Source organism: Dermacentor albipictus, chromosome 1 (genome assembly GCF_038994185.2).
Source record: "Dermacentor albipictus isolate Rhodes 1998 colony chromosome 1, USDA_Dalb.pri_finalv2, whole genome shotgun sequence".
NCBI classification, from domain to species: Eukaryota; Metazoa; Arthropoda; class Arachnida; order Ixodida; family Ixodidae; genus Dermacentor; species Dermacentor albipictus.
This window is the reverse complement of record NC_091821.1, coordinates 486,377,075-486,388,599: the sequence shown is the minus strand read 5'-3', so window position 1 is coordinate 486,388,599 and position 11,525 is coordinate 486,377,075. Positions and strand designations below refer to the sequence as shown.

Genomic DNA, 11,525 nt, shown 5'->3' with positions numbered 1-11,525 from the left:
GGGCCTTGGGCGTTCTCGCTTTCCACGCGGAAGAATGTAAATTGAAGAACCACTAAACGAAAACGGAGTAAAGAAATGACAAGGAGTTCCGGAGGGCGAAGGTAACGGTAGGGAGGCCTGTGAGGCGACGGAAGCAAGAATGAAAAATCAAAGCTTTCACCCCGTCGGAAAGCGGGGAAAAGAATGGCAGCGGGGCGAAAAGAAAGTAAAGCGCACCGCTCTCTTCTGGAAGTGGGACGACGCCGACAAACGGACGCGGCGTGCCTGAAGAAGCCTGCAGCGTATAAAAGCGTCGGCCAGAGGCGCACACACGCACACACACATCGCACCGCATTGCGCGACGTTGAGGCACGCCGGAAGAGAGCAACCGACAACGACCACGCTGCAGAAATGACCGCCGCAACACAGTCCAGCCACGCCGCCGCCGCTGCATTTTTCGCCAAGGTGAGCCGAGTTTCTGCGTGCATGCATGCGAACGCGGGTGCCTTGCGATCCCGTGGAACGAGCAGGTGGCGCGTAGTTCTCCTTCAGTGCGGCGACGAGTGGACGATGCAGCTAAGGCGACGAAACCTCTAAAAGTGATGCAACGAGACTTGTCAAACTGTATACAGCGGCGGTCTCATTACGGGTGCCTACAGGGCACGTTGAACGACGACAGTCGGCGATAATGTGGCACCGCGAGCACTACAAAGGATAATGCCGGACTAGTAGGAGGATGAGTAAGCCAGCAGGGCCGTATTTGTCGTATACGTGCTCTGAACGAGCATGCAGTCTAAAAATATGTTCCGAGATAGCTGCCCCTTATTATGTACATGGTCCTTACGGACCAACCGCTGTAGGCGTTTCTCACCTCTTTAGGCATGGTTAAATTAGTGGCAGTGAACATTCTATCTTTAAGCATGCGCGGGCTGCTCGCCGCGCACCTCGCCGACGGACCTGGAGAATGTACGCTGGTAGATCTTGTAGTTAATTTATTAGTCCATTGCTTGCATAGCACGACTCTTTAGTGTTAATATCATCTTAAGTTACGTACGTCAAGTTAGCTAAGCTAAATAAGTTACCTACAGTAAAGTCTGCAATGGAACTTCAAGCGTCCGTGGTATTACAGGCAAAGGATTCTACTCAAACGGCGTGTCAAAAGTCTATGTAAAACACGAGGTAATCAAATCCGAGACTCGCTACTCAGCTCTCTCAAGCCAGGACTGAAAAATTACATGATCCTGACTACTTCTACAATAGGCCTTTAAAAACAGACATGAAGGAAAACCAGTCAATGTTTTGTCATGCAAATAGTAACCCTCCTCTTATTTGATCGCAAACGGCCAGCTATGCTGGGAGCACTCAGTCATCTAGCAGGATCTCAAGAACTGCTTCGGGGCCGTATTTTGTACTGATGATGACACTAATGCAGATTGCTGCAGTTTTATCTCCCTTCGCGTTATTCCTTGTGTACAGGTTACGCTTGCTGGTGTTCAAAACCTTCTCCTCAATACTGACGCAACTACGAGCGCTAAAACCAGACGGTATTCCTGCATGTTTCTAAAGCGACACATAATATGATGCTTTCGCTGCCTGTTTATTATCTCTAAAAATACTCGAGTTATCGACAATCCCTCTCATGTGGAAGCTAGCAAATCTTGTTCCAATGTAGAAGATTGGCAACAGGCTTCTGAACACGAACTATAGACGGATTTCGTCATTATGTACTTGTTGCAGGCTCATGAAACACATTATATCTAGGCACTTCATCCAGTACCTTAATGACAACAAAATATTATCGCGGCAGCAGCATGGCTTAGGGCACGTTATCGAAGGAATATTCAATTAATTGGATTCTCGCATGACGCCACTTCTGCTCTGAATTTTCATGACAATCTTTGCCACTTATACAAATGCCTTTGATACAGTCTGCTACAGCTGGCTCGTTTCCAAACTCAAGGTAACAATTAGGAACAATTCACTGGTCTCTTGTTTCTCAGACGAACTACCCACATTTACGGCCTCAGTTTGTTGGTCTGCAATCAGTTAAACCAAGCTCACTCCCGGTGACTTCGGGCAAGCAGACCTCAAGAATCCCTTTCAGTCCTGCCCTTATTTCGTATCTACATTAGTGTTGCTGTAAATGTAAATAATGACACTCGGCTAAACCTACAGCTATACGTTAATGATTGTGTCATCATTGAAACATCGCTGGTTATCTGAATTTTACTCGAAATTACGCTCACTTTCAGTAAAAGGCAGAAAAGATGAAGCAATGCTTTTATGCAGCAGGATTAAATAACTGGGCTTGTGATTTCAGGGTCGTGTACTACAGCCTTCTAAATCCATTGGATCAACCAAATGCTCATACTACCAGCTTCGAATTTTACTGATATCGACGGATGTTAGATTACAACAAACTTACTTTTTCATTTACTAATACTGGTGAGAAGCTTACATGTTCAAAGGTCCCAAAATAAGGCACACACACTCTTCCCGTTCTTTTCCTCTTATGTCCACTAATACAGTCTCTAGAGAAGTTTGCATAATTCTAAAACACTCAAAAAAGGAATATACAATGAAATCTGTTGTTCAAATAACAAAATAACGAATCCTTTATATCCTAATTCATGGTGGTACGGTGTCAATGATACACCTCAACTAATGAAAAAAATCGCAGTGAGATTATCCGGCCTCACGTTATATAGTCCTGCTTTTATATTAATAAATCATATATATATATATATATATATATATATATATATATATATATATATATATATATATATATATATATATATATATATATATATATATATATATATATATATATTTACATCTATGATTAAATTCCATGTGACCGCAGTTAAGTTAGTCTAGGTACCACATGCTTAAAATTTGACATGCGCGTAACTGGCTTTTCATTTCTTCCAGCTGCTACTGTTCTGTCTCATCGTCTGTGCCTGCGCTCAAGATCCGCTCGACGTAAGTACTACTCTAGGTTGGAGCAAACGGTGTATAGCCATTGCTCGGGACGCATGCTACGTCTTCACGCTTTAGCTTAGCAGGAAGGAACAACCTGAGAAGCTTCTCAATGTTATACTTGCATTCTTCATCAGCGATTCTAAGAGGTATGTTGTAGATTCAGCCAGCGCCCCTGAAATATGTGAGGGCACCTTTTAAGATCGGCTTCTACCTTCTTCTAACCTTCATTAAAGTAGCATTTTTTGAAAGCATGCTTATTGATTTTTTCATCGTATAAATACGCATACAAATCATAAACTCATACATCTCTCAAGCAAATTGTATTAGAGCTTAACAAACCCTAGTGAAATTTCTTTGCGTCATGCTTAACCAATTTCTTAGTGGATGCTTGTTGCCGATTAATTCTGCTTTTTTTCTTTTAGTTAGTGTTTACGTAATATTTCACGAACTATTTGCTTTCCGTTTGACGCCGGTCAGCTGTGTCGCGTTCATTTCTCTTGTATTGCAATACACAACTTTTTCATTTACTCTTACACGTGTCTGCGGCCAAATAGCAGCCTCCACAGCCGTACACGTTTGGCTTCGAGAATGTGGACGAGTACGGCACGCAGCTCTACCACAAAGAGTCGGGTGATGCCAGCAACGCCAAGAAAGGCTCGTACGGCTACAAGGATGCCGGAGGCCTGTTCAGACGCGTCGAATACGTGGCTGACCTGAACGGCTACCGCGCCACCGTGGACACCAATGAACCAGGAACTGCACCCGGCCGAACGGGTGACGCCGTCTTCAACGCCAACCCGATTGCCGTCCCCTTCGCTAAGTCGGCGTCCGCACCTGTGCCAGCATTTGCGCCAAAGCCAGTCGGAGCCGGCGGAATCCAGTTACCGTGGTCGATCTAAGAACGTTGTGAACTTTGCTTAGAAAAATACCGTATAGCAACAAATTTCTTGCCAAAAGAGAGCGATTACCTTTGGCTAGCGTAGTCCCGCCGGTGAATGTGTTAGGGCGAACGGCTCCAGTGTTTATGAGATTGAATTGTCGGGTTGAAGGCATTTTAGTTGCAAGTCACATGCTTATGCGACACGCTTGCTCTTCGCTTATATCTAAGCTGCTTTGTCTAAGTGCATTTGTGAAGTTCAAATCTTTTCTAGTTCAGTATGCTCCACTGCAGATGCTGCATTAGCCTTTTGTTTATTTGTATTTTTATATATATATCTGCTCTCTGTATTCCCGAGGGAAAGATCTGCGTTGACTTGCTTGCAAATCTGGTGTGAGGATCTCGCGGCTCTTGCGGTGCCATTTGCTTTGTTAAGACCGTGTGTGTTATGTTGATGTGCAGTTGTCCTTGTGAATGTTATTATTGTGCAAATAAACTGCATGAAATATACAATTTTGGCGCTTCGTTAGAGAGTGTCAGGCGTTGTGTTTACCGGAAATAACGCAGAAACGTCGGTTGACCTAATGTTCACCTTCCACAGACCGGTAATCTTTGACACTTTCTGCCCAGGAGGATTTATTACACTAATTTCAATGTAAGCCTTCCTGCTGTAATTGATTTTATACGGGGTGTCTAAATTGCGCTGTACATAATATTTTTCAATGCGCTGTGGGCATAGGAAACGTACAATTCCTTATCTGAACAATTCAGAGGTGACTGGGGCATGCTTTGACCAAATTAGCACAAACTTCAAATAATAACGTCTTCATCACATCACATCAGAGTTCGCAATTTTTTTCCGCAACCGAGCTGAGCGAAATCTGCACTTTCATAATCAAGAACTTGGAACATCTATGAATTTAGAACCGGTAGCATTAAACGACATAAAGCAACTGCACTTTAAACGGAACAGGCGTTATCGTCTTTTACGCGTCGTCCCTTTGCATACTGGAGCGGTTTCGCATTGTGCTTTCCACAAGTGGCATGTTCCGCATTTCTGGGCTCTGTACTTAGCCTGGAGCAATGTGCAGATCACATATCTTAAGATATCGTTTATCGACAGCTGTGATCAGGTTTTTCATCCACACTTTTTTATATCCTTTTTTTACCTTTGTTCTGACAATGTATCCACCATTGCATAGCAGCCGGTATATCCTATCCCGCAGATAGTGAACTGTTTAAACTAGGCTGGTCCTGCGAAGGGCGCAATAACACAGAGCGTCTCAAAGATTAAGCAAGTTTCCCGCTAAGCACGCGGGAAACTGGCGCACCTTCATGCCAGGCAAGTAAATTGTTGCTATTTCAGTTGACGCGTGCGCCATGGGTCTCCAAGCGCTAAGGTCGCACGTTGAACAGGTCTCGTAAGGTTTTTATTCGCTCGTTCCCTGCGACTCTGAGCTAACGGGCCGAAGTTTGAGTTGTTGCACTGCGCGAAGCTGGTTCAAATCCTTCCCTCAGGCGTGCAATATATTACTGCAGATGCACCAACCGAGGTGTCTCAGTCTAAGGTATGTAATAATACTGATGCACCAAACCAGGCAAGATAGTGACCTGCCTAGCTTGTTGGCTACCGAAGTATGCCTAGTTAGAAGCAAGTGACTTCACCTTAAAGAAAAACAGCCGCACACGCACACACGGACGACGCTGGAGGACGCAGAGGCTGTCCAGACCGACGACGGTGTAACAAAACCTGTAGAGTGATCCTAGAAATCCTTCGCAATAAAAGGACGAGCGTAGTGACATCCATGGTGGCAGCACAAGGACTAGACTCACAATGCATTTGTTATTTGAATACACAATACACTGTACTCTAATGTCACATTTTACCACCGAATATGCACGATCCTGCTTCCTTTTTTTTTGCGAGTGCTATATTATGAACACTTCAGGCCTATTTAAACCGTCGCCGTCACCATGATGTTCAGTGTAAAGCTTAAATGCGATAACACTATCGCCGAGCGCCCTGCGGTGTATGTGCCAGTGACAGCGTGCGAGGACAGCCGACTAACGCGGCTCAATCTTGTCCGTGCGAAACGAAGGAAAATGGGGAGCAACCACGCTACCTTCCGTAGCGCGCGAAGCATCGAACGTTGCGAGGCACCGACGGGAGGCGACGTTGCACTCCGGTAGCAATTAAGGTCCCTCTATTAGCCCCGAAAATTAGGAGTGGCGCCCTCTCGCGAGTGACGTCACGGCCAGGACGCCACTCGCTCCGGCTCGCTCGGCTGCCGCGCGCGCTCGTTCCCTTCGTGTATGCTTGGTGTATGGGTGGCTCGAGCCATACGTATTGAAGAATGCGTCGGCTTCTTTCAGCTGCCATACCTTATCCACAGTTTCTTCTTCAAAAGCGTGTGAGTCGAGAAACGTTGCGGCTTGGATATCGCAAGCTAAGTAGCGTCAAAGCGGTCTACTAGGTTTTGCAATGCATATATGCGCCGTGTCTATCGGTAAATGTTTACTAAAAAAAGAATATCTGCAAATTCAACGCGCGAAGTTGTGTATGATGCTTCGCTAAACATTTAACATTCCTTTAGTATTTAGCTATGAGAGGCATTGCATTTTACGTGGAAGAAAAATTTGGCAATTGGCGTCCCCATGTTATCTGATTTTAGAAAGACACTGCCCAGCGAAGCTCTCATCATGATTCCCGTTACTCTGGTGTGTTGTTCTATTCAAATATGGCCATTCATTAATGCGTAAAAAAATAGTTAGGCGCGCATTTCTTATGAAAACGTTTGCTGCTACTTTCATCCCCCTCTGAAACAGGTCTCCAAAAAACGAATTGCTCATGGCTGCTAACACGACGGCGCGTCATGTAGAGTATTTACATAGTTAATTCACAAACACCATAGTAGCAATCACCTGAGAGAAAAGTTTCGTTGTTAAGATCGAGAGCCACTCAATTGAAAGTGATGAAATGTTTCATAGTGGCCCTCAGTAGCCTTTATCGACAATATGGCGCACCCCTGATCACGTAACGGTAGCAATCGACTGTCCGTATGGCGAGGCACGCTATGTTTGCGAAACCCATCAGTTCACTACAACTTCAAATTAAAACCATAAAGCATGTTTTTTTACAGCGCCAACTGGAAATTCTCGAGCTGCTACACCGCAGCTTAGATTTCCTGTATACAAAAGGAAAATTCAAGCACCTTCTGTCTCACCATGTCTCGATCCAGCGTTATTCAATTATACAAACGGATAACTATTCGCTTCGTCGGTACACAAAAAAGAACCTTGCAGGCAAATTAAGTTTGCTCCAATCCAATCGCAAACATTCATAAAGAAAGCACCACAAGCCTCGCATATACTTTCACTTGATTTCTGACCCTCCACCGGGGGAATTTCGATATCTTCAATATGTCCCATACTACTAATCATTGACGCTTCGACTTCTTTCTGGCTGCAGCTATGCGGTCCAGCAGGCATACTTCACTAAAAGAATTGGGCCGAGCAGCCTGTGTCCGTTCGCCAAACAGATTCGTCATGTATATTCCTCAAGCAGCAAGCACCAGTAAATTTCTCAAGTGAGTTTGATTTGATTTATTAATTTCTATTTACACACACACATGTACAGAGGAGTGGTAAGTGGAGGTGGATGAGGGAAAAAAGTAGCACAGACGCGGCTTGAGGTAACCTCACCCCCTTAGGTACAAAATGGCTGCATGGGCTAACACATCAAGCGCCATATAAATTACATTTATATAGTGGCCATAAAACATTGCAGTTATACAATATATGAAAGAACAGTGCAATATTTCCACAATAACAATGCAAAACACACTGCGGCATTGAAATAAATCAATGATGTACACTTGGTAATATAGACAAAAAAGAGGAACATAACTTACATTATTAATCATTAACAAACGCGCCCTAAAGAGGTGAGTTGAACGTGTAACACGGAAAAGGAAATATATATTGGTACATTCCTATTTGTACTCTGTAAATAGCTGTAAGCCTTCATTAACTTCAATTAAAATTTCTGCCGCTTTAAAAAATAAACACGTGAAGAACCGCCTAATGTTGACAGGCAGTTAAAGAAGCAAGTGAGGCGTGTAGAATCTAAGCTCCAGTATTAGTTAAGTCCCCGTGCTACTGCCGAGCGTTTCTGTGAGGATATGCAAAAATTCGATATTATACCATGAACTACTCGTCGTGAGCAAACCTATTTTAGCGGAATAAAATCAACGTAACTGCTGTAGAAGTCATATATAGCCAGCTTTGTGACATACTTGTTGCACCGCGGCAGGTATGGTATCATAACTGGATTCCTATAGGCTATGCTTTTGCGATTGTCTATCCGCGCATGAAAAACCCACAATGGGCTGGTCTGCGTCGCTTCGGCTGGCACTGTAGCGTTGCCTTGGAGAGCTGCATTTTTGTCTAAGAAGTTAGCTCTTTGAATAAATGTTCGCAAAGGAAGACGTCCTAAAAATATATTTGAGACGACCACCATAAGTATACAAGCAGAGAGAAAGAGGGCGAACAAACGAAAACACCGCAGAAAGCGCCCGGACAACGCCCGAACTGTAGCAGACGACAGGCGCGAGTCCGTGCCCTGACGTCACGCGAGCGGCGCTCGCAGCGCCGCTCGCGTTCATTCTCGGGGCTAATAGTTTTCAAGGTAGCGACACTAAAACCCCTCAATCTCCCAAAGTAGCGCCATTCACTTCTCTCCTCCTCCGCTCGGCGCGGCCTCGACGGTGGCGCCGCCGGCAGTGGGCCTGCCGTAGCAGACGACGGCTAACACGCTACGGGAGGAAATCCGCGGAAAAGTTCGTTCGAATTCTGCGGAGCAGTTTTTTCAATCTAGATCTTGCTTTGTCAGTCGGTAACTGGCCTTAAGAATGTCGTGTCGGATTTGCGGAAGAAATAGAGAAAAGCACCATTATTCAAGGCGTATTTAAGGCGTAAAGCGCGCGCACGTTGAAAGTTCGTGCTGCTGAAACACGACACAAGCACGCGGTGTGCTCAGACACGCGAGTAATTACCAGAGTTTCAGGTTTTGACAGCGCGAAAGTATGTGCACGTGGTTTCGTAGGTTAATTTACGTACCTGCAGGATGCTTTTGTTCGGCCGGCGCGTGAGAGATTCCGACTGTCTGCGGTCAGCAATGCCTGGCAGCAGGGCCGTTTCTGTTCCGCGCCTTTTACAGATGTACGTAGCTCATGCACAGGTTGTGGTGGCCATGAGCAACGTTTTCACACATAGGCGGTATAGATAATTTTAACAACTTACCAGCATATGAAATCGTTATTTATTTATTACAGTGCAAATGGTTAGAATTTGATAGAAAAGAAAGAAGGAACTTGATGGGACAACTGGAAAGAGGTTCAGAAAATAATTATCCCCCTCCCTCATTGGCACCAGCAACACTTTTGTTGAAGTGCTAATTTTATCTCTGTATACTACGTGCGTCTGTATTCTTTTGCGTTGTAAGTTTTCACAAGGAAGCAGTGTTGCGTTAACTGGAACAGTCAAGGCACACAAGACAGAAGAAAAGTTGATTCTTGGGTTTTACATCCCAATACCACGATCTCATAAGGCACGCCATAATGGGGGCTCTGGATTAATTTTTTTTGCAGCTGGGGTTCTTTAACGCACCCCCAATGCACTGGACACGGGCCCGTTTTGACACGGGCGTCAAAAGAAGAGGTTGGAGGAGCCGTGTCACTTCACAAAGCCGCGCGTTCTTTGCCACTTGCTCGAAGTCAGCCCGCCCGATCTTGTGAATCCACACTTTTCTTCGTTTTGCGTTGCGCCCGGCGGATGGTAAAACAAAAAGCTTTTTGCCGTCACTGGGTCTGTTGTGGCAACCGTAGGCGCAGCAGCACGGCATCGCAATTAAGCACTCGGCCCTAACACATTGTATAAAACTACCGCGCTCCTTCAAACCGCCTGCCGTACTTCGTCGCGGAGGCCCAAGAATGGGGGTCGCAGGCCCAAGATTGGGGGTCGCAGCGCGCTGGAAAGAAAAGATATACAAAAGCGCGGCGCCTGCTCTGCGACGGAAAGAAAAAAATATACAAAAGCGCGGGGCCCGCTTTCACGTGACACAGATTGGCCAATGGGGGAGCGGAGGAGGCTGGGGCGACAGGAGGAGTGGAGGAGGAAGCGCCTGGGTGAGCGGGGTGGCGGAAAGATCTAAGAATGGCGCTACTTTTGGAAAATTGAGGGGCTTTAAGCGACACTTGCCGTGCGCGCCACCTAGGAAGTTCCTGTAGCAGACGGCGCCCACGCTAAACCGCGGCGCCGCGGCATTCGTGAGGTGAAAAAATATCTGTATACGCGCGGAAATAAAACCTATTGGTGCATGAGTGCGGAGAAAAACGAAACAAGGACCCGAACTGATAAATTTAAGCCGTTAATTTCAAATGAGCGCTCCAAAAAAAAAAACGCTCAAGAGAGCGTAATGAGGGCTTGATCGCCTCGATTCCGCATGTTTACATTTCGTTCGTTTGCGCTCAATCACCGCGCGAGCCTTGGTGATTGCTTGCGCTTAATCCCGTTTGCTGTGTGAATTCTTTTGCTTCTAAGTGTGCTGCGTACACATAGAGGTTGGTTTGAACGAAGAAGTCGTGTAAAAATGAAGGCTGACAGTCGCTTGGACCGAAAAACTTTAGACATAACGTCGCTCAAACGTGCGACTCTTAAAGCGCGCGACCCTCACGGAAACTAAACAACATCCTTTGTGCGTGTGGAAACGAGTGCGCCAACAGTCTTCTTGCCGCTGAGTGTGTCTGTCGTGTAGCGATTACACGACGACTGCTGTGTCTTGTGGTTTAATGCTACGAGCCAGTGCAACTGTCGCGACAGGATGAAGCGGCGGTATGGATCGTGTCAGCGTGTCTCCTCGATCGTGTTCGGGCTGCCAGCGCGATCTGATCTCGCGGCACACCAATATCAAGAGTAGTGTGCGCGCGTGTGTGAATGCGGTTGACTGTTCTCGTGAACCGTGCGACGTCGCCACGTAAACTCGAATCATGACGCGCATTGTTGTGTTTATTCCTTTTCGCCTCCGTGCACCGCTAAAGCTGCGTAATAATTAGAGGGCCCTTATACGAAACGCACGCGGATTGGCCCAGCTATTACTGCACTGTGTTTTGCTGGCAATCCGTCTATCGCTTGTGGCGTTTTTCTTATGTTAATTTGCAGTTGTGTGTTTTTCATCAGTAAAATGGCATTGCCGATTACTGAAACATCTTCGAGTGTAAGGGAAACTTGGAAGGAACGAGCTCGCTGTTGTATGTAATGTAGTTTGATATACTGTATTAAGCTTTATTATTTGATGGCCAGTAGCAGTGGCTATGCAGTATTCGTTTTTAAAAGCAGAGTAATGTGGGCACTTAGGGATATATTTATTCACATATGCGATGCACAAAATACTATTAGGATGTTGGAAATGACATTTTGGACATATTGAGAGTTGGAAATGACTTTTTGGACATGTTGTAAAGCGCAGTTAGCAACGCTCGCACAAACACAGGAAAGTGCAAAAGTAGAATTCGCTGCTAAATTTTGTTATTTCTTATTGTACGTAACGCAATGTGGATATTTGTCAGGGAGTTAGTTCGTTTCTGCCCCACTATTTACTTGCATGCTAGGTCATACTGCACTAGCT

At 45.5% G+C, this 11,525-nt stretch overlaps 1 protein-coding gene across 2 annotated transcripts; it reads left to right on the top strand.

Annotated features, from left to right (window-relative positions):
* The first annotated feature begins 221 nt into the window (after positions 1 to 221).
* On the top strand, positions 222 to 4,370 carry LOC135912148 (cuticle protein 10.9-like). 2 transcript variants are annotated; one of them, XM_065444541.1, is made up of 3 exons: positions 222 to 444; positions 2,914 to 2,964; positions 3,522 to 4,370. In XM_065444541.1, the coding sequence occupies exons 1-3, from the start codon at positions 391 to 393 to the stop codon at positions 3,861 to 3,863; spliced, it is 447 nt and encodes a 148-aa protein (XP_065300613.1). In that variant the 5' UTR covers positions 222 to 390; the 3' UTR covers positions 3,864 to 4,370. The 2 variants fall into 2 exon arrangements, with proteins under 2 accessions (XP_065300613.1, XP_065300608.1); XM_065444536.1 differs by having other exon boundaries at positions 236 to 444; positions 3,519 to 4,370.
* Positions 4,371 to 11,525: the final 7,155 nt, after the last annotated feature.

Bases quoted from the DNA above. Each gene is read 5' to 3' on its own strand.
- LOC135912148 (XM_065444536.1), top strand. From the start codon at position 391: ATGACCGCCGCAACACAGTCCAGCCACGCCGCCGCCGCTGCATTTTTC. The intron at 445-2,913 runs GTGAGCCGAGTT...CATTTCTTCCAG, and splicing joins CCGCTGCATTTTTCGCCAAG to CTGCTACTGTTCTGTCTCAT. The intron at 2,965-3,518 runs GTAAGTACTACT...GCGGCCAAATAG, and splicing joins GCGCTCAAGATCCGCTCGAC to CAGCCTCCACAGCCGTACAC.